The 22,815-nt window shown below is 49.0% G+C and overlaps 1 protein-coding gene across 2 annotated transcripts; it reads right to left on the bottom strand.

Moving 5' to 3' along the window:
• Nucleotides 1-1,208: 1,208 nt before the first annotated feature.
• Nucleotides 1,209-22,354, bottom strand: Ccl24 (C-C motif chemokine ligand 24). Of its 2 annotated transcripts, none has more exons than XM_048433844.3 (4): nt 22,093-22,354; nt 3,948-4,057; nt 3,629-3,746; nt 1,209-1,878 (listed from the first exon to the last, which is right to left on the bottom strand). In XM_048433844.3, the coding sequence occupies exons 2-4, from the start codon at nt 4,018-4,020 to the stop codon at nt 1,710-1,712; spliced, it is 360 nt and encodes a 119-aa protein (XP_048289801.1). In that variant the 5' UTR covers nt 4,021-4,057; nt 22,093-22,354; the 3' UTR covers nt 1,209-1,709. The 2 variants fall into 2 exon arrangements, with proteins under 2 accessions (XP_048289801.1, XP_048289800.1); XM_048433843.3 differs by lacking the exon at nt 22,093-22,354 and adding an exon at nt 6,628-6,778.
• Between the last annotated feature and the right edge of the window lie 461 nt (nt 22,355-22,815).

Here is a 22,815-nt window from a genome sequence, read left to right as displayed (position 1 = left end):
CAAGCCGTGCCAACAAGTGGAAAGTACTGAAATTATATGTTCACAAAGCAATTAAACTAGCTAGGCTGAACCCTCATCCTGGACTTTAGATACCTTTTTTTGTAGATTGTATACTTTTTAAAATTAAAACTCTCTTTATATACATGCACATATACAGAGGCAGGCGGATCTCTGAGTTGGAGGCCAGCCTGGTCTACAGAATGAGTTCCAGGACGGCCAGGGCTACACAGGGAAGCCCTGTCTCAAAACAAACAAACAAACAAACAAGCAAACCTGGTGGCCTGGCTTGCTCCTTGCTGCTCCGAGGGACGAGAGTTGCTCTGCCATTAACACTGAACATTCTGGGGAAGGGAAGAGACTTTCCTTGGGCACCGATGGAGGAGAGCAATCCCAAGGTTTTGTGTGAGTGTGTGTGTGTATGTATGTATACACACACACACACACACACACACACACACACACACACACACACATCAGCCCAAGCTGGTCTGGAACTCATGATCTTCCTGCCTCAGTCTCCTGAGTGCTTGCCTTATAGATGTGTGCCATTATGCCCAGCTGTGTGCCTTTCCCCTTTCCCTCCCCTCCCCTCCCCTCCCCTCTCTTCCCTTACATTTCCTTCCTGCCTTCCTTCCTCCCTTCCTCCCTCCCTCCCTCCCTCCCTCCCTCCCTCTCTCCTTCCCCCATTTCTCCTTTCTTCTTTCCTCCCTCCCTCCCTCCCTCCCTCCCTCCCTCCCTCCCTCCTTCCCCCATTTCTCCTTTCTTCCTTCCCTCCCTCTCCCTTCCTCCTTCCTTCCTCGCTCACTGACAAAGTCCCATGTAGCCCAGGCTGGCCCCTAAGGATATTCTTGAACTTCTTTTTGGAGGGAGGAGGTTTGATTGAAGGTCTCTCTATATAGCCCTAGCTGTCCTGGAACTCACTATGTAGATCAGGTTGGCCTCAAATTCAGAGATCCTCCTGCCTCTGCCTCCCAAATTTAAGGATTAAAGACTTAAGCCACCATGCCTGGCTAACCTTGAACTTCTGATCTTCTTGCCTGGGAGCTAGGATTACGGGCGTGCGTCATCATCGTGCCTAGCTTTTGCAGTGCTAAAACCCAATGTGCTTTGTGTGCTAGGTGAGCACCCCACTCACTGAGCGACATTCCCAGCCCCCTTTCATCCCCTTTATAAAAGCTGACAGATTTAAAAGAGCTGTCATCAGTTCGTCCATTTCAGTGGAGTTTTTATTTGTTCAAAGTTCTGAAGGTGGGACCAGTTTGGAGTAGTCCCAAGCTGCTTGGGAGTTACTATTGTTGACAGAGCTTCACCCACAGGCGGACAGACAGCCAGCCCCCAAGCCCCACCCCAAGACCAGGAGCCCATGGAAGCCAGCCGCAAACAAGGTACACCTGCAGGTACTCTGGTTTATGTACCTGGGCTCTGATGACACCTTTCAGCCATGCAAGAGGAAAATGTCGAATGACGACTTCCGCCATTCTTCTGAAGCCTCCTCACTCAGCACAGGAAACACCAGAATTCTGGCATGCTTGGAACTCCCTCAGTTTCTCACAGAAAAAAATAAAAAATAAAAATAAACACATTCCCCAAAAGAAACGCTGAGGGTGGGAGAATGAACTCAGGCCGCGTCCCAGCTGGTGTGCCAAGCCCAAAGCGGCTTGTCAAGGAGTCAGGACCGATGTCCAAGTTCAGAGGCAGAGGAGAAGCAGCTAAACCTCCGTGCTGTTGCTACGGAGACTCTGGATGGAAAACTTGGTGCCCAGTGCTTTGGCCCGTACAGAGGGCTGACTTTTCTTGGCATCCAGGTTCTTTATGTACTTCTGGACCCACGGCAACTTGGGGTCTCCACAGAACTTTTGCCCTTTCTTGGTGATGAAGCTGTGGGAAAGAAGAGCGAGGGATTAGTTTGAGGTCTGGCAAGGTCCTTTGTGAGGAAGAGTGTGGGGGACCAGGGGTCTCAGCTGCTTACCCTTGGTGCTAGGATGTCGCTGGTGAGTTCTCTCTCTGTACGTTCTGGGGTTTTACCACTGGGGGACAGGAGGACCATGGACTATGGGATGCTGTGCTCATTCTATGACCTCCTTGTGAGACAGAGGAGGTATTGCTTTTGAATTATAATGATGGATGTGATAGGAGATACAGTATCTAGAGCAGAGAAACGGAGCTGAGAAGACAGCTCAGTTGGTCAAAAGTCTGCCTTGCAACTGTGAGGATTCAAGTTCAAGCCTCAGAACCCACTTTAAAAAAAAAAATCTAGGCATGGTGGTATGTGCTTGTAATCCCGGCACATGTACATGCACACACACATGTGTGTCTACACATATACATATTTCTTTTTAAAAAATATTCATTTATTATGTATACAATATTCTGTATTTATTATGTATACAATATTCTGTCTGTGTGTATGTCTGCAGGCCAGAAGAGGACACCAGACCTCATTACAGATGGTTGTGAGCCACCATGTGGTTGCCGGGAATTGAACTCAGGACCTTTGGAAGAGCAGGCTATGCTCTTAACCACTGAGCCAACTCTCCAGCCCCCACATATACATATTTCTAAAGGCAAATGTTACCAGTTCACACTATGCATGGAAACATGGCTACTGGGCACGCTATAACTGAGAGGGGAGCCTGGGATGTTGCCTTCCATGCCTGCTCTCAGAACCAAACTGATGTCAACTGGAGAATATACTAACATGTTATTTCCCACTGTGCACCATTGCTTGAGACATGAGTTCATGCTTATTAACCCAGGTTAAGAGGTGGCTCTGGCCTGGCAGTGGTGACACACGCCTTTAATCCCAGAGGCAGGTGGATCTCTATGAGTCGAGACCATCCTGGTCTACAGCGAGAGTTCCAGGACAGGATCCAAACTACAGAGAAACCCTGTCTCGAACGCCCCCGCCCCCCCCCCCAAAAAAAAGAGGTGGCTCTGAAGCTATTAGGAATCTAGAGGTCTCATTGGTCATGTGACCTTGAGCCTCAACTGCTTTCAGTAAAAGAGAAAAGTCTTATGTTTTCTATAAGACTGTTTTTGTTTTTATCATTCTGGGAGTGAAACTCAGGGCTTTATGCATGCTAAGAAAGTACTCTACCAGTGAGCCACGCCCCCAGCCCCTCACTGGGGGATTCTAGGCAGGGGCTCTACCACTGAGCCACACCTCAGCCCCTCACTGGGGGATTCTAGGCAGGGGCTCTACCACTGAGCCACACCTCAGCCCCTCACTGGGGGATTCTAAGCAGGTGCTCTACCACTGAGTCATACCCCAGCCCCTCACTGAGGGATTCTAGGCAGGGGCTCTACCACTGAGTCACATCCCAGCCCCTCACTGGGGGATTCTAGGTAGGGGCTCTACCACTGAGCCGCACTCCAGCCCCTCACTGGGGGATTCTAGGAAGGGGCTCTACCACTGAGCCACACCCCAGCTCCTCACTGGGGGAGTCTAGGCAGGGGCTCTACCACTGAGCCATACTCCAGCCCCTCACTGGGAGATTCTAGGATTCTATTTTCCTCCCAGTTTTATGGGTGAGGAAGCTGAAATCCAGAGAGGTCTAGAGCCTTCTTCAAAGATGCCCAGTTCTGAACTCCCTCAGAGACCCTGGAGGTGTCTAGGTTAGATACTCACATCACCCCTGCCTTGGGGCAGACACTGCCATTGGCCAACTGGTAGCTAACCACTCGGTGTCGTGGAATTTTCTTGGAAACAAAGGACATGCAGCAAGAAGAGGGGATGGTCACAGAGTCTAAAAGGAGGGAGAGAGATTTGTGTCAGCATGCAGTCTGCCACACGCTCTTTCTTAGCTGCAGACACAGAACAGGTTATACTCCAGGCCACTTAGTGCCTTCCCCAGTCCCAGGCTACTCGGGTCCCTCACCCTCCTTTGTGCTAACACCCTTAGGAGCTTTTGCTACCAGCAGCCCCAGGCTGGGCCCAAAAGTCTCACCTGTAGGGAAGATGTAGCCCATGCAAGCTACCAGGAGAAGAAGGCTGGCGATGACGGTGGCGGAGCCTGCCATGTCCTGGAGATCAGAGGCCTCACCTCAGAGGTCAAAGCTGGGGTGCAGGAAAAAGGACCTTCAAAATCTGAGGACACCCCAACTTCCCTCCCCTGGCCTTTATATGGACAGCTCAGGAGATACACACTGGAGTCCCTCCCTCCCTCTCCCCCACGGGCTTCCTCGAAAATCATGAGCATTCTATGGTCTAAAAAAAGGGGAAGTTTTATCAATTTCTTCTTTAGCTGAGTCAGGGATGTTTGGGGATTCTAGTAAGAAAGTGTTGGGGGAGGGCTGTCATCCTGCTTGGGACAAGGCCGAGGGCAGATGTTTCAGATGGCTCGGTTCTGCTGCTTAGCATGTGGGATCCTGGGGAAGTTACTTGGTTCTCTGAGCCTCCGTTTTTTGTAGATGCAGAGTGGGGAGAGTTACCCCTGTCTGCCTGCCTTCTGTCCAGCCATCCATCGATCTACCTGTCCATCCATCTGTCCATCTAAAGGAGGCTTAGAGGGGCAAAAGCAGGCTTCCTGAGATGGTGGTTTGTTTCCAGAAGGCACTGGGAGTAGAAGTGGTGGAAAAACACAGGGGTGGGTATCTAAACAGGACCCATAGGGCAGGAGGAGGACCCTGAGACCCTATAAAATTCCCAAGCCAGCATCCACTTAAGGATTTTGAACCTGAGGGCCCCTCATATATGAAGGGATAAAGTGGTAACTTTTTTTCCCTCTGTGGTTTGGTGTTTCTGTCTTTCCCCAGAAGTTCAGTCTTTGTCCATGTGGGTAAACAAACTTGGCAATCCGCTAGATAACTACCAGTACCCTCATTACATATCCATTGTCATCCATACATCCATTTATCCATCCACCACCCATCCATCCATCCACTGTTCCATCCATCCACCCATCCATCCATCCATTCGCTGTTCCACCAATCCATCCACCTATCCACCCATGCATTCATTCACCTATTCATTTATTCATCCATCAAACTATTTTTTTCAAGACAGGGTTTCTCTATCCATCGAACTTTTATTAAATATGCAATGTGGTGAATGAGTCTATAGAGATAAATGCTTCCTTTCTATGGGGGCGGTCCATGCAGGCAGCAAACAGGGAAGCACACTGAACAAGGAGATGAGAATGACCTCATCAACCTGGATCAGACTTTGGGGGCTCTAATGCCAGGCGATTCATTGTCAGAAAATTTAAAACCCAGTACAGTTCGGGGGGAAAGGTTTCCAAGCAACCATCATTACAATTCCAGGTGCACAAGACATCCAGGTGCGACTGCATGGAGACTCTGTTACACAGTACATGTGACCGGGAGGGCAGGTTCTGTAGCTAAAAGTCCTAGAACCTAGTGGGGTCTCTGACCGATAGCACAGAGGTCAGCGGGCCACAAAGTACATGTAACATCTCCCCTAAGGATGGGTAACGGTCTAGAAAGGGAAGTCTGGGATGATCATTCTGGGGTGTTGGGTGAGGTATGCCTTCACAGACAGCAGAAAGGTCAGCAGGTCGTTAACAAAACCCACTCCCGGCTTTCTGGATAGAATGCAGGTATTTGATTTATAAAAACCAACTCCACTGAGGAGACACCCCTGCGTGATGAACATTTCTGGTTCTCTTTGTGCTTCTCTGTGAGTATAAAGACCTCTGTGCCCCAAATCTATGCCCATCAAGTTCCCAGTCCTGTGCCCAGCATTTTTAGAAACACCCATCACGTATTTGGGGTGCATGTGTGTGTGATATGTGGTGTGTGTGTGGGAGCAGTGAGAATTGTAACCTGGCACCCCCATGAAAGAAGTCACAGAAACACCGGACATGCATTCAGGGGTTGTGAGTGTATTGTATGTCGGTACACAGGGATGCCACAAGGTGGCATCAGAACCCCTGGAACTAGAGTTCTAACTGACCCTGGAGTCATCAAAGGCAGTGAAAACTGAACTCGGGTTTTCTGGAAGAACCCAAGCCCTGTTACCTGCTGAGCCATTTCTCCAGCATACACTTTAAAAAGTTATTATTACATTTAGTTAGTAATTTAGCGTGCGTGCGTGCGTGTGTGTGTGTGTGTGTGTGTCTGTGCGCGTGGTTGTTAAATGTTCATTTTCCTTCTTATTTTGGATAGGAAAAAAAGATTTCTTGAGTTCCCTACAAGAGATAAGTGGGCAGGGCAGCAACTAGAGTGCCTACAATCTATTGCGTTATCTTCTGTCTATGTATTCCATACGAGGTGTGTGTTTACGGTGTATGTACTATTGGGAACAGGCAATAGCACGCTGCTGCCCTAAGTGCTGCCGTTCTGACTTCAGGCTCTATTTACCTGTAGTGTGAAATAGTTCCGGTTCCCAAGCCCTAGGGAAACTGGGAACTTCCCAATAGCTGGCCCACCTCCTCCCTAAACCGTAGAAATAGTCATTGTGCTTCTTTAGGTCTCTAGAAACATTATGGCTATTCCTAACAACAGAAAGAACAAATAAATCGGGTTGGTTGGGCTGAAACGCCTGCACCGTGTGTCGATTGACAATCACGGAACACTTAAAGAAAGCCCCTAATCTTTGATTTCTGATTGGGAGCAGTTGCAACTGTAACTTGGCAACAACTGTTTGTGATTTTCGTGCTTACATACCTTGCTTCAGCTGGCACTCAGGGTTGCGGTTGAGCTCTCGAGTCTGTTCTGCGGCCCTGATTGATCGGCCCCCTCCACTTTCCCTCTTCTTTTGTGCTGCCCTGGGTTAAATCTTGCCTTGTGGTAACCTCGTGTGTCTGCTTGGGTTGATCTGGAGCCTCGCGCAATAACAGTACACGAACACGTGAGTGCAATCGGGTGCGCGCGCACAAGAGTGGAAGCCATAGAGGTTTATGTCGGGCATCTTTCCCTTCTCTTCACACTTATCTATGTAGATTTTATTTTTATTTTAAATTGTGTGGGTGCATGCAAGTGCAGATGCCACTAGAGACCAGAAGAGGTCGTCAGATCACCTGGAAGCGGGTTTATAGGCAGCTGTAAGCAGGCCAGCTTGGAGGCTGGAAAGAAGGCGCGCTTCCCCACTGAGCCATCTCTGTGGCCTCAGTCGGCCTCAGCTTCCGAGACAGGATTTCTCACAGGCCCTGGAGGTCTCTGATTTGTCCAGACTGATTGGTCAGCGAACTTCAGGGATCCCCCTCTCTCTCTGCTCCAGCACTGGGGTTACAAGCTCCCACTGCTAAAATCCAATTTAAAAAAAAAAAATAGATGGATCGATTGATGCATTTGTTGGCGGTAGGGAACCTGTGTGCTGTGACACACATGTGGAGGTCAGAGAGTAATTTCATGGGACCGGTTCCCTTTTTCTGCCTTGCCTAGGTTCTGGGGATCTGAACTCAGGACCTTAAGTTTGTACAGCAAATGCTTCAGCCACCGAGCCATCTCCCAGTCCGCCCCGCCCCGCCCCGCCCCCCGCCCCCCGCCCCGCCCCCCCGCCCCCCCCCCCGCCCCGCCCAGCCTTTGCTGCTTAGCAATTCTTCGGGACAAGCCCAAGCACGTGGCAGGAAGAGGAAGTGAAAAGTCACGGCTCTCTGGGGAGAGAAGTGCCTGGGCAGAGGATGCTCAGGGCCCAGTGTTGTAACTCGAGTGGGTGGCAAAGGTCATCAGTGGGAGGCCTTGAAGTGGTTGGTGCCCCGGGATTACTAACACCCTCTAGGGGGTTTTCCAAGGCCTTAAAATACCACCCACTCTGTCTTCATAGTCTGTCTAGGGGAGTGAGTGGGGTTCCCAAGCCTAGTTGGTTTTGTATATGTATGTATCTGTGGTGTATGCATACATGCATGTGTTTGTCCCAGTGTGTGTACGTGTGTGTACATGTACATGTAGCATGTGTGCCTATGGAGGCCAGAGGTTGACCGTAAGTGCCTTTCTCAACCACGCCCCACCTTTTATCTAGGACTCCTCACTGTGCCCAGACCTCTCTGACTCAACATCTTGCCTCAGGGATCCCCTGTCTTCACTTCCTAAGTGCTGGCGTAGATGGGCCAGCACCCCCACAAAGCAAACACGTGGGTGCTGGAGATTTGAACTCAGGCCCTCAGGTTTGCACGTGCATTCCTGGTTCCTACAACCGTAGTTTCCAAGAGGAAAAATGGAAATCTTATGAAGGGAGATAAACAAGATGCTATCACTGGGTCACTAATCCTGGCTCTCCAAACGGGAACCTGTATCCTTTCTCTTGAAGGGCTGGGATTGACTGGCAGAGGAGGAAGGTTAAAAGCAAGAGTTAGAAGTGGGACCTGGTGGGTGGCATGTGCCTGTCTTCCTAGCCTTGGAAGCTGAAGTGGAGAGATGGAAAGCTCAAGGCTAGCCTGGGCTATATGGATTGGTATTATAGTCCAGCCTGGGCTGTTCAATGAAAACTTGTCTCAAGAAATGTGAGAAGGTGGAATGGAGAGAAGGGAAGAGAAGGAGGGAAGGAGAGGGAGGAGAGAGAAGAGAGAGAGAGGAAACAAAGAGGGGAAAGGGAAGAGAGCAGAGAGAGGAGGGAGAGGGGAGGAGGGAGGGGGCAGGAGAAGAGCTGAAATCTCCTGCGTGGGGGATCTCAGAGTCCACCCAGCTTTAGGACAGGTAGAGGTGGAGGTTCTAGGAAGTGAAGGACAGATAGGAAGAGAAAAAAGCAACAGGCACGGGGAGAAGCTTCTAGAAAGGGGGTGGGCAGGAGACAGATGACAAAGGAACCAGAAGGAACATCTCAGAGCTGTAGGGTCCCCCGCCCAGGGTATTGTCCCAGGTCCAGCTCATAACCCCCCCCCCCCCACACACACACACTGCCTCTGCAGGCCTGGGTGTCCCCCGCCCAGGGTCCAGCCTCAGGTCCAGCTCAGACCCCTTCCCCACACTGCCTCTGCAGGCCTGGGTGTCCTTCCCTCAAGGTCCAGCCCCAGGTCCAGCTCAGAACCCTCACCCCCACACACACTGCCTCTGTAAACCTGAGTGTCTGTCTGTCTGCCCGTGTGTATCCCCTCCCCACTCCAGTCCCGGGTCCAGCTCAGAGCCCCCACCCCCACCCCGCCTCTGTAGGCCTGGGTGTCTCCATTTTAAAAGTGGGGTACTAGCCAGATCTGACTCAATGTAAAACACTACACTACATGAGTAACCAGAGAGTGGATACTGCTTCATTGTACTTAAAATATGCCTTATTTTGTCAACTAAAACTGAAGCTTATTTTTAATTTAATTCTTAAATGTATTTCATTTCTTTTGCTTTATGTTCATTTTTGTTTTGTTTTCTTCCCCCCCCAACACAATTCTTGAAATGTCAACTGTATTTTTGGAATTTTAAAAAATGCACATTATTTTGTGTGTGTGTGTGTGTGTGTGCGTGCGTGCACACACACACACACACGCACACATTCCTGTACCATAAAGAATGTGTGGAGGTCAGAGAGCAATTTTGGGTTTACAAGTATGCCACCAGACTCTGCTTAAGATGACAGTTTACACAGGTGATGTTAGATGTCCCTCAGGTGAGCTGTGAGTCAAGAACAGACCTGTCATGCCAGCAACCTGAAAGTCTGAGGCAAGAGAATTACAAGTTCCAGGCCAATATACTGCTCATATGATTCAAGGCCAGCCTGGGCAGCCTGTCTCAAAACAAAATGAGGAAAGAGGGCTGAGGTCTATGTCAACCATAGAGCCCCTGCCTAGAATCCCCCAGTGAGGGGCTGGGGTGTAGTTCAGAGGTAGAGCACCTGCCTGGAATCGCTAGTGAGGGGCTGGGATGTGGCTCAGTGGGAGAGCCCCTGCCTAGAATCCCCCAGTGAGGGGCTGGGGTGTGGCTCAGTGGTAGAGCTCCTGCCTAGAATCCCCCAGTGAGGGCCTGGGGTGTGGCTCAGTGGTAGAGCCCCTGCCTGGAATCCCTAGTGAGGGGCTGGGATGTGGTCAGTGGGAGATCCCCTGCCTAGAATCCCCCAGTGAGAGATGGGCTTAGTGACAGACATGTACAAGAACTAAAGAAATGAAAAGAGAAATGAATTAGTTCAACATATCTCAGGACATGATCCAGGAAGAGGACTGTGATAATTTTTCTTGGCACTCAGACAAAATACCTAACCAAGCAACTTGAGAAGAAAGGTTTTTGGTCATGGCTTCCAGGAATTTAAGTCTATCATGAGAAGGAAGGCACAGGGGCAGGAGAGGCCCAGTTTTTGTTGAAAGGGGCACCACTAGAAAGCAAAGAGCCAGGCAGGAGCCTTCAGGATTCACCTTTAATGACCCATTGCCACCAGGGTCCAGGGGGAGGGGATACCCCATGCCAGAGATTGCACAACCTTCCAGATCAGAGCCACCAGCAAGGGAACAAAAGTTCAAACACATAGGTCTGCAGGGGGCCATTTCATATCACACCACGGCAGGGACACTGGCACCGATGGCCATAATGCCTCAGAAGCAGAATATGGTGTAAGATACAGAATATTGGTACATTGTTGTGTGCTGTTTGACCTCATTCCCCCATTACAGACCCAAGCACGTTTGTCTCAGTGTCCTCCAAGTCCCCATGTCCAGGGATCAGCTGCCCTCACCACTAACTCTGTGACAGGGAGGAAAGAGAAGAGAGAAACGGTCCGAGAATGAAAATGCTGTGACCTTGGGGACAGCTGGAAGGTGACCCATCTCCAATAGAGGTCACCAGTGTTCACCTCATGGTATAAAGGTCCCTGTAGTGGGAGAGAGAGAAGCTGGACGCTCAGCCCTGGAGAGAAAGCTTAAAGGGGGAATTCCAGCTGATGGCCTCTGCTTCCCCAGTCTGTTTCTGAGAAATGGCTCAACGGTTAAGAGCACTCATTGGCTGCTCTCCCAGAGGACCCATGTTCAATCTCCAGCACCCACATAGCAGCTCACAATTGTCCATAGCTCCAGTTCCAGGGGATCCGATTGCCCCCTTCTAGATTCTGTGGGCACCAGGTATGCACACGTGGTGCAGAGACATATATGTAAGAAAACATCTATACACACATAAAAAAAAGAAATAAATCTCTCCCCCCCCCCCCCCGGTTTTTCAAGACTGGGTTTTTCTGGCTGTTCTGGAATTCACTTTGTAGACCAGGCTGACCTCAAACTCAGAGAGATCTCCCTGCCTCTGCCCCTCGAGTGCTGGGGTTAATGGCATATATGCGCCACCACTACCTAGCTAGAAATAAATCTTTTTAATTCTAAATTGTTAATTTTGTGTAAATGTCTGTGTGTTCCCATGTGTGTATGAATTCAGAAGGGAACATTAGATCCCTTGAAGCTAGAGTTACAGGAGGTTATGGGCCACCATGTGGGTGATTAGATGCAAGAATGGCCCACACTCTTAATCGCTGAGCCATCTCTCCAGCTCCTGTTAACTGTTCTTTTATAGGAAGCCTTACTTGATGGGGCACTCCCCTCTGCCCTGGCTCTTGCTCAGAAACTCCAGCCTACTGCTTCAATGGACTTCCCCAGTTGGTTTCTGCTGGATGTTTGGAGCACCTGCTTTGATAGTTTGTGTTCTCTCTTCCTCTTCCCTTATTCTTTTATTTCTGCTTGCCATATATAGTCAGTAAACTCACTCATTCAAAGCCAAACGTATGGCCATTGTAGACCATTGTTGGACCTTTTGGGACACACAGGCAGAGGCTAGGGCTCTCATTGTGGTGCGGGGCAGGGTTGGAGTAGAGCCCTGGTTGCCTAGGAAATGGATCAGTTCTTTAGAAGCTCATCTCCATTCATCACCATCATCATCAATGGAAGGAAAGCGAGGTTTGCAACAGTCAGGAAGGGTAGCGCTGGTGTTTGGAAAGATCTCTCACAAATGGGACCCAGCCTTGATCCTGTGGCAACCACTCCCAGTTCTGAGTAGGTTAATGAGGTCAAGAGCTGTAACCAGGTGACGTGGCAGGCTTCATGGGCGGGTAGGATGAGACGGTGTTGGGGTCAGGGTAGTTGGCTGAAGCAGCTGAAGGGAGGAAGTGTCTATCTGAGCCCACGGCTTCAGGAGCTTACAGTCCATCATAGCAGGGACACCAGGTGGTAGGGAGGTCCTGTTGCCAACCCCGCTGATGTCCAGGAGGCCTAGACTTAGATGGGGACTAGAAAAAACCCAGCTGCATTCCCCAGAGGGGATACACCTTGAAGAACACACAGGAGAGGGAGGTACAAAATCTGAGTTGCTCTGCTCAGGATCCCATGCCCTCTCACTGTGGTCAGAATCTGTTCCTGTTGATAATGGACTGCAACTCAAACGCAGCAGTGCTGAGAGGCAAGATGTCAGGCTGGGGGTGGCTTTAGGCAGGAACCTGTGAGTTCAGATCCCCAGTGCCCACACATAAAGTAGGGTATGGCTGGGTGGTGGTGGCGCACACCTTTAATCAGCACTTGGGAGGCATAGGCAGGAGGATCTCTGTGAGTTTGAGGCCAGCCTGGTCTACAGAGTGAGTTCCAGGACAGCTAGGACCACACAGAAAAACCCTGTCTCGAAAGATTAAAACCAAAAATAAAGGAAGGTGTGGTTGTGCCTGCTCACGTGAACCCAACTGGGGTGGCAGGAAGGCAAGGCAACCACCAGCCCTTGTTGGTCAGCCAGCCTAGGTGAAGAATGGTGAGCTTCAGATTCGGTGAGAGCACTCACACACACACACACAGGCCATTCAGTAGTCTTGAGAGTTCTGCGCTCACTAGCAGCTGAGTGCTTTTATGGGAGAGGGATGTGACAAAGGATGAGGCTGTGACAGAGGAGACAGCCCAGTGGGTAAAATGTTTGCCTTGCAAGCGTGAAGATCCGAGTTCGATCTCAGGAACCCATGGTTAGGCAAACAAATAGAAAAACCAGCTTGCTGGGCTTGGTAGTGAACGCCTTTAGTCCTAGCACTCCAGAGGCAGAGGCAGGCAGATCTCTGAGTTCAAGACCAGCCTGGTCTACATAGCAAATTCCAGCCCACAGTGAGACCATGTCATTAAAAAAAGGGCAGGTGTAATAGTACACAACTGTGAGCCCAGAACCCCAGGACCAGAGAGGCAGGAGGACCCCTGGGCCTGGCTGCACAGCCAGCAGAGTCTACAAGGTGAACTCCAGCTAATGAGAGACCTTATCTCAGAAATAAATGAAGAATATGATGGCACCTGAGGCACAAAAGCTGAGAGAGTTCTCTGACCTCCACCAGCATGTGCACCTATGTGTGTACAAGCATACACACATGTATACACAGGGCTGGCCTCCACTAACATGTGCACAAGCATACACACATGTATGCACAGGGCTAGTCTCCACTAACATGTGCACCTATGTGTACACAAGCTTACACACACGTATACACAGGGCTGTCCTCCACTAACATGTGCACCTACATTTGCACAAGCATACACACATGTATACACAGGGGGAGCTCACAAGCATATACACATGTATACACAGGGCTGGCCCCCACAAGCATGTTCACCTACATGTGCACAAGCATACACACATGTATACACAGGGCTGGCCCCCACCAGCATGCGCACCTATGTGTGCACAAGCATACACACATGCATACACAGGGCTGGCCCCAACCAGCATGTACACCTAAGTACGCACATGCATACACACATGTATACACAGGGCTGGCCTCCACCAGCATGTGCACCTAAGTGTGCACATGCATACACACATATATCCACAGGGTGAGTCTCTTTTCTCCCTCGTCCCTCCCTCTTTCCCTCTGCCCCCACCATATGATGATACAGCCCTTCTGAGATGCCTCTTGAACGTATTAAAAAATACTTTCCTTTTCTTTATCAAGAACACTATCTGAGCCAGGCGTGGTGACTCAGCCTGTAATCCGGGCACTCAGGGCAACAGAACTGCTGTGAGTTGGAGGTCAGCCTGGGCTGTATCACGAACCCCAGACCAACCCAGGCTACAGTTTGAGAATCTCCGAAAGGGCTAGAGAGATGGCCCAGTGGTCAAAGTGTTCACTGCTCTTTCAGAGGACCTCAGTTCTGTTCCCAGTCCCTACACTGATTGGCCCACAACTATCTTTAACTCCAGCTCCTGAGCTTCTGACTCTCTCTTATGACCTCTGTGGGCACTGCACTCGTGCGCAGACACAGACACACACACACACACACACACACACACACACACACACACACGTACCTAAAAATGAAAATAAAAAAAGATAATTAAAAAAATATTACCTAGCCGGGTGGTGGTAGCTCACACCTTTAATCCCAGCACTCGGGAGGCAGAGGCAGGCAGATCTTTTTGAGTTTGAGACCAGCCTGGTCTACAAGAGCTAGATCCAGGACAGGCTCCGAAGCTATGAGAAACCTTGTCTCGAAAAACCAAAAACCAAACCAAAACAACAACAACAACAAAAAAAAAAACATTACCTAGTCTGTGTATCAACAAACACAAAACAGACTCAGACACCATTAGGGATCTGTTACAAATACCTGAGAAAAAATATTTAAAGAAAAAAAAAGGTTGCTGGGCATCATGGCGCATGCCTTTAATTCCAGCACTTGGGAGGCAGAGGTAGATGGATCTCTGTGAGCTTGAGGCCAGCCTGGTCAACAGAGTGAATTCCAGGACAGCCAGATTACATAGTAAGACCCTTTCTCAAACCAACCTCCTACCCGCCCCCCCCCCCCAAAAAAAGAAGGGAAAAGCTCATTTTCCTCACAGCTTCAGAGGTTCCTTTCAGAGTCCTGGGGCCCCAGAGCTATAGGTCTGAGGTGAAGCTAAACATCATGGCTGTGGGAGCATGTGGGAGCATGTGGGAGCATGGAGCAAGGCTACCTACTTCAAGGTGGCCAGGGAGTCGAGGAAGATAGGAAGGGGTAGAGCCAGATGCTATTGAATGACGCCCCAAGACCTACTTTTTCCAGTGAGCCCCATGTTCCATGGGTCACCAACCCTCTATAGTCTACAAAAGCCTTTCTGTTTTGTTTTGTTTTGTTTTTGAGGTTTTATTTAAGACAGGGTCTCATTATGTAACACTGACTGTTCTAGAATTCACTATGTAGACAGGTTGGCCTTGAACTCACAGAGATCTGCCTGCCTCTGCTTACCAAATACTGGGATTAAATGCAGGTGTCACTACACCCAGTTTTGAGCTTTCTTTGGAATAGTTAGTTAGTTATTGTGTGTCTGAGTTCATTGCACGCATGCCATCTTGTGCATGTGGAGGTCAGAGGATCACTTACCAGTGTCAATTCTCTCCTTCCGCCAAGTCAGTCAGAGTTATCAGCTAACACCTTTACCTGCTGGGCCATCTTCCTGACCCCTGTACTCAACAACTGGTCCATTAATGGCTCTACAGCTGAGCTACCCCCCCAGTCCTCCATTTACATGAAATACCCCCAGTAATCCAGCAGTAGAAGCCTGATCGTTAGAGGCTGTGGGTAGGTAAGCAGTTCGATGGGGGCAGGGTTCGATTGCAACATGGCGACGTTCTAGAGAATTAGATGGTTTGTTATGCAACAGCGTGAGCCGGTTAATGCTACTGAGCTGGAGGCACACCTACGTGGATTTTGGTTTGGTTACTACAATGAAATGAAGACAGAAAATAACAAATTCTGTCAAGGAACCAGGAACTTCCGTTCATTGCCAGTTGAAATATAAATGTCATGACCACTGTGGAAACGTTTAGCAGTTCCTCAAAGTTGAGTCCAGAGTTATGATATGACTCAACAGTTTTACTCTACATATATATCTTAGCAAATAAAAAAAAAAAAGAAAGAAAGACGGATGTTTGCACGAGAACTTGCATGCTAGTATTTCTAGCTGCATTTCTCATGATTGCTAAAAATGGGGTGGGGGAAACTGGGCAGCATCTATGCAATGGAATCTTACTCAGCTGTGCGGAGGCACTAGGTGCTGAAAGACGCCACAATGTGGACGATGAGCCTTGAGGACATCACATGAAATGACAAGAGTCAGACATGAAAGACACGCTGTCCCATTTGTAATCACTTCTCGGGCTTTTGGCTAAGGGCAATTGAAGAAATAGAACAGAAAAAGCCATAGGGATTAACCAAGACCTGGGAGATAGGGGAAGTGGGGACAGGGTTTCTTTTTAGGGCTGATAAAGTGTTCCGGAATTAGAATATGGTTATATGTTCACCATCTGTAACTGTTCCACTCAATATACACTATTTTACCTTTCCAGATGTTTTCTTGTATTTTATTTATTTATTTTAAGAGTGCAGGGGACATTCATGCCATGTCACAGCTGTGAATGTCAGAGGACAACTTGCAAAAATCTCTGTTTTTTTCTGTTTGTTTGTTTGTTTGAGACAGGGTCTGACGATGTAACCCTGGCCATCCTGGAACTCACTCTGTAACCAGGCTGGCCTCGAACTCACAGAGATCCACCTGCCTCTGCCTCCCGAGTGCTGGGATTAAAGATGTGCAACACTATACCTCTTGTCATCTCTTTGTAGTTACAGGAATGGAATCCAGGGCTTCCTTCCTGATAGGCAAATGCTCTATTGTTGATTCACACCCCAGCCCCTCACTGGGGGATTCTAGGCAGGTGCTCTACCACTGAGCCACACCCCAGCCCCTCACTGGGGGATTCTAGGCAGGGGCACTACGACTGAGCCACACCCCAGCCCCTCACTGGGGGATTCTAGGCAGGTGCTCCTCAATTCTCTCCCTCTACCTTGTGGAGCTGGAGGTCTGAACTCAGGTTCTCAGTCTAGGTGCCAAACCATCTTGCTAGTCTCAAACTACCCTTTTAGAAGTCTTTCTGTTGGTGGTAAGAGTGCTGGGGATTGAACCCAGGATACTTCTCCATCACCAAGCTATACCTACACCCTTCAACTTATACTGTAAAAGGGATAAAATGGTGAATTCTATGTTTGTGGATTTATTTCAATTAGAAAAAGAAATAGAAACGGTGCGGTTGTGGCACACGCTTTTAATCCCAGTACTCAGTAGGCAGAGGCAGGTGGATCTCTGTGAGTTCAAGGTCAACATGGCCTACAAAGCGAGTTCCAGGACTGGTTCCAAAGCTACAGAGAAAACCTGTCTTGGAAAACAAAAACAAAACAAAAGACAATAAGAAAGAAGATGAAAAAGATAGGATGCTGAGAGGCTTTTCAAAATATTTGTGTAAATAGTTGGGACTTAAAGGCTTGATTCAGGCCACACCCAAAGCCAAACAGGTGGTCTGTCCCCTCAGGTGACCCAGTTTTGGACCAGTGGTCTGGTTTATCGGTTGGAACCTGGCATAGCACAGAAAGGTGGGTATCAAGGAGATTTTCCCTCAGGCTCCCCAAAGCACAAGTCGGGCCCCTGGAGGAGGAGGAAGCTTCTAGCAGAAGACACCGTGGCAGAGTTCTCAGGAAGCCAGCTTCAGTCATCACCCTCTCTCTTGTCTGTTTTCCTCTCTTGTCCCTCCCCTGTTTTATGGGATGGAGTTTCTATATGCAGCCCAGCTTATGATCCTTCTGCCTCAGCCTCCTGATTGCTGGGACCACAAGTGTATACATGTCCCAGCTGTCCCTGAGTTTTTTGAGTTTCTTGTGATCTTCCTTATGCTGCAGGGCCCCATTATTCTCTCTGGCAAATCCTATATTAAACACCACTCTATGAAAGAAAATGAGGGCTAGGGGCATGGCTCAGTGGTAGAGCCCCTGCCTAGAATCCCCCAGTGAGGGGCTGGGGTGTGGCTCAGTGGTAGAGCCCCTGCCTAGAATCCCCCAGTGAGGGGCTGGGGTGTGGCTCAGTGGTAGAGCCCCTGCCTAGAATCCCCCAGGGAGGGGCTGGGGTGTGGCTCAGTGGTAGAACCCCTGCCTAGAATCCCCCAGTGAGGAGCTGGGGTGTGGCTCAGTGGTAGAGCCCCTGCTTAGAATCCCCCAGTGAGGGGCTGGGGTGTGGCTCAGTGGTAGAGCCCCTGCCTAGAATCCCCCAGTGAGGGGCTGGGGTGTGGCTCAGTGGTAGAGCACCTGCCTAGAATTCCTCAGTGAGGGGCTGGGGTGTGGCTCAGTGGTAGAGCACCTGCCTAGAATCCTCATGAGATACAAAGAAGGTTGTGAATTCTAGGCCCCAAAATAGGTTACACAGAGTTCCAAGCCATTCCAGATCTTGACTCAAAAAATAAAGCAAAAAAGAAAATGACCAATCCAGCCCTCAGGTAGGGAAAGCAGAGGCTGGGATATCTTTATATGCTAGACGGATAGAAGGATCACACAAGAAGAGCCAGTTCATTGGCGTATACGCTGGCCAAATCCAGAACAATGTGGCCAGCAATAGGTCAGTGGTGCCTGAATAAACATAAAGATTCCTAGATGTGCGGATAAATGAAGGAATGGACAGATGGGTTGAGGATGGAATTCTGTGTTTTCTCTACCCATACACGAAATGTCGGACTGCTGATAGCCAGAACTTTGGCATGTGACTTATTCAGAAGGTGCAATCTTTTCAAAAGATCAAGTTAAAACACTTTCATTTGGATGGGCCCCAAGCAGTATGGTTAGTGCTCTTCTCCTGTCCTAGAACTCCCTCTGTAGATCAGGCTGGCCTCAAACTCACAGAATCCATCTGTCTCTGCCTCCTGAGCACTGGGATTAAAGGCATGCGTGTGCCACCATTGCAAGGATTAGTGTTGTTTTCTCTTTGGTTCATTTGAGATTCATTTGTTTATTTGTTTGCTTGTTTGTTTGTTTGAGGCAGAATCTCAATAGATAACACAGAATGGTCTCAAATTCAGGATTCTCTTGCCCTCAGACTCGCAAGTACTGGGATAACAGGCATAGACCATTGTACCCAGGAATATTAGTCTTCCCCTCACCCCTTCTCATCTCTTTGTAGTTACAGAAACGGGATCTAGGGCTTCCTGATAGGCAAATGTTCTATTGCTGATCCACACTCCAGCCCTTCACTGGGGGATTCTAGGCAGGGGCTCTACCATTGAGCCACACCCAGCCCCTCACTGGGGGATTCTAGGCAGGGGCTCTACCACTGAGCCACACCCAGCCCCTCACTGGGGGATTCTAGGCAGGGGTTCTACCACTGAGCTACACCCTAGCCCCTCACTGGGGGATTCTAGCAAGTACTTCTCTGCTGAGCTACACTAGCCAGCTCAATCAATGGTTTTCTTACAGAAAAAGGAAATTTGAACACATAGACAGATTCGGACAGAGGAGAAAGATGTGAAGCCAGAGGAAAAAGCAAAGGCCATTCATGTAGGAGGAAACTGGCCTGGAATAGGGCCCTTTGCACAGCTCTTGGAAGAAGCCATCCTTTCCCATGCCTCAGTCTCATCCTAGCCCCCAAGACTAGGATGTAGGGAAAGCTGCTGCTGCAGCTGCTGGGTCAATAGTGCTATGCAGTGGCAGCAGTCTGGTAAATGGGCTTAGTACCATCCACAGAATGCCACCTGACACAGGAGGATCGAGCTAGGAGATCTTCAACGGCTGCTCAAAGCAGTAAAGACAACATTTACGAGCGTGACACAGTGAGTCTGCAGAACAGGGTGAGACCTGCAAATCCCAGCCCTTGGTAGGCTGAGGCAGGGGTGTTGTGGATTCTAGATCAGGCTCCGCTGCAGAGGAAAACATGGTTTCAAAGACAAATAACTTAAAGAAGCCCACAGTCTCAGCACTTGCGGAGGGGTGGGGGGAGGATGTTTGAGGATGGAGGATTTCCATGAGTTTGACAATAACCTGGACTACAGAGTGACACCCTCTCTCGAAAACGCCAACCCAGAGTTCGTAGAGTGCCGGGTTCTATCCCTAGCACTGTAGAAACGGGCTGTGGCAGTCCCACACTGGAAAGGGGGCGTGTGTGTCCCCTCGTACCCCATTCCAGACCTATGCACCTATGCATGTGTGTCTGAGGGTAGCTGTTCCTCTAATTCTGTGACAGGGAGGAAAGAGCAATCAAAGAGCCAAGAGTGAAACATTATGATGTCCTCAACACCAGCTAGAAGGGACGCCGTTTCCAACAGCTATTTCTACAGCCTAGCCTCTAATACAAAGCTTCCTGCCGTGGGGCAGAGAAACTGGGCATTCATCTGTGGGAAGAAAGCTCAGTGGGACACTCTGGCTGGCTGCCTCGACCTCCCCATTGTTTTCTGCAGGATGCTTTGAGTACTGGATTTGATGATAGTTTTTACCCATCTTCCTGTCTACTTACCTTCTATCATCTATCTGTCTGTCTGTCTGTCTGTCTGTCTGTCTGTCTGTCTATCTTCAATGTCTACGATCTATCTATCATCATCTATCTTTTATCTATCTAGCGGTCTATATTCTAGCTAGCTATCTGTCTTCAATGTCTTCTATCTATCTAACTATCTATCTATCTATCATCTATATAGCTCTTGCTATTTATTCTTTAACTTTGGCTTGCTATAAACTTAACAAGCTCAGTCATTCAAAACCACCTGTGTGACTACTGTAGATCATTCTCTGGATGGTACAAAACAGTCACCAACAAAGTTCATGCTTGAAAATGACCAAAATGAACCAGGCAGTGACGGTCCACACCTTTAAATCTCAGCACTCTGAAGGCAGAGGCAGGTGAACTCTTCTCTGTGAGTTTGAAGTCAGCCAGCCTAGTCTAGAGAGTGAGTTTGGGGACAGCCAGGGCTACACAGAGAAACTCTGTCTCAAAAACCAGAAAAAAAATGACCAAACTGTTTTAAGTTACCAAAAAAATAATAGCAGAAAGTTCTAATGATGTATAAAGTAAGTTTATCCTTTTGTGTTGGGCCTGATTCATAGCTATCCTGGGAGATATGTGGCCCATGACCACAGGCTGGCTACACCTGTGATCAAACACAATGATAAAATTTAATCAAACTAATTATTCACTAACCCGCTGTGGTATCAACACTGTCATCCTTCAGTGGGTAGGTGTTCCTCTAGGTCAAGGGTTCTCAACCTGTGGATCACAACCCCTTCAGGATCACTGAACATTGGAAAACACAGATATTTACATTACAATTCATAACAGTAACAAAATGACACTTATAAAGTAGCAAGGAAGATAATTTTCTGGTCGGGGTCCTATAACATGATGGTGGCAACATTAGGAAAGTTGAGAACCACTGCTCTGGGTCCTGCCTGGCTCCTCTGAACTTTTCAATGGAATTTAGAGCCTTGAATATGCTAGGCAGACACTCTACCAGCGAGCCGTGCTTCCGCCCCCTTACTGGGGGATTCTAGGCAGACACTCTACCAGCGAGCCGTGCTTCCGCCCCCTTACTGGGGGATTCTAGGCAGACACTCTACCAGTGAGCCGTGCTTCTGCCCCCTTACTGGGGGATTCTAGGCAAACGCTCTGCCAGTGATCTACAGCTATAACTATTCTCTGAACTTTTCTCTGGTCCTTGTATTATCCCTATTTCACCAGGGAGAAAACTAAGACAGAGATTTTGATGACGAGCTCAAAAGAGCCCTAAGGTGGGACAGAGCAGGCTGACCCCATGCCTTCCCAGGGAGGATCCCTTGTCCTCATCGTGTGCTGGACAAATGCCCTCTGTTGAGTGGCGCCCATTCCATATCATGCTTTCTTCTCCCATCTGTCCCTTCCTTTTCAAAATAAAGATATATTTATTTATATAGATAAATATTTATATATGTATGAGAGTTTTCCAAATTCTCTCTATGTACCATGTGCCTGTGGAGATCCCTTCTGGTCTACAGTCCCAAGCATCTGGAGTTACTGAGGACTGTGAGACACCATGTGGGAGCTGGGACTTGAACTTGGGGCCTCTGGAAGAGCAGCCAATGTTCTAACCTCTGAGCCATCCCTCCAGGTTCTGGCCCTTCCTTTTGACCCTCATTGTTACCATCATCACCCACCATCCTCAGGTCCCTTTTAGTTCCTGTCATACCCTTGCCTCCCAAAGTGAGCAGGACATCTGGGGTTTGAAATAAGGGGAAGTCACAGGTGCTAGGAACTTGGACAAGATTGAGGTAGGAAGCACAGAAGATTCAGAACAGATTGGTGGTGTCACAACCATTTGTAGCATCCTCTTTCCTTGCTTTCAGTCAGTCAGACACACATGTGTGCACACACCACACACACACACACACACCACACACACACACACTCCCCCCCCACACACACTCCAAGGGTACTAGGCACAGGGGAATCCTGAGAACCACTTACCTGGAGGTGACCCTGTGAAGGTTCAAACACCAAGTTGAGAAGCGGTCTTCCCCTTGACTTACTCAGATCCAGAGGTTCAGGAGAAGGGGAGGGTGCGGAGGGGAAGGCTGAGGATTTCACCTCACCTGGCTTTGCACAATGGGGAATTCGCAAGGGCTTTCAAGATGTTGACTGGCCCACAATAAACAGAGTTAGATGGAAACGACTGATTGGGGTGAGAGCTACTCTCATCAGGGGGTGCCCACTGGGCCACTCTAGAGATGAACTTCTACCCCACATACCTAAGCCCAATCCAGGAAGGGGCGTGGCCCAAGACAGAGGCAGGGAGGGGGCACAGGTGGCCTCTATGGATTGTCTTGCCCTTTGGTCTATGGGAGGCTTGTCAAAGACTTGCCTTGAACATGAACAAGAAACCCAGATTAGCAAACAAATTTAGTGATATCTCTAACCAGCTAGTCCAGCTGGGGTGTTCAAAGAAACAGCTTCAGCCCCAAGGGACCCTGTTGTCCATTTCAATATCATGATTCCATCTCTCCTTGGAGGTCCCAGCAGGACAGAAGAGCTAGGGAGAGGTTGAACTCAAGGAAAGAGAAGGAAGACAGCTGGGGAAAGCAAAGCCACCTAAAGACAGAAGGAGCAACCTTGAATGATGGAGGGGACCAACGTCAGGAAACGTGTGGCCATTGTGTTAAGTGCATGTACCCACGTGTGAATGTCATGTAC

The sequence above is a fragment of the Myodes glareolus genome, chromosome 2 (genome assembly GCF_982192425.1).
Source record: "Myodes glareolus chromosome 2, mMyoGla1.1, whole genome shotgun sequence".
NCBI classification, from domain to species: domain Eukaryota; kingdom Metazoa; phylum Chordata; class Mammalia; order Rodentia; family Cricetidae; genus Myodes; species Myodes glareolus.
Note: the sequence above shows the minus strand (reverse complement) of the source record. Positions and strands in the feature narration are given on the sequence as shown.

Coding starts and splice junctions, on each gene's coding strand:
- Ccl24 (XM_048433844.3), bottom strand. CDS start 4,020: ATGGCAGGCTCCGCCACCGTCATCGCCAGCCTTCTTCTCCTGGTAGCT. Junction 3,747..3,947: donor GGGCTACATCTTCCCTACAG/GTGAGACTTTTG, acceptor CCCTCCTTTTAG/ACTCTGTGACCATCCCCTCT. Junction 1,879..3,628: donor TGCCCCAAGGCAGGGGTGAT/GTGAGTATCTAA, acceptor TCTTTCCCACAG/CTTCATCACCAAGAAAGGGC.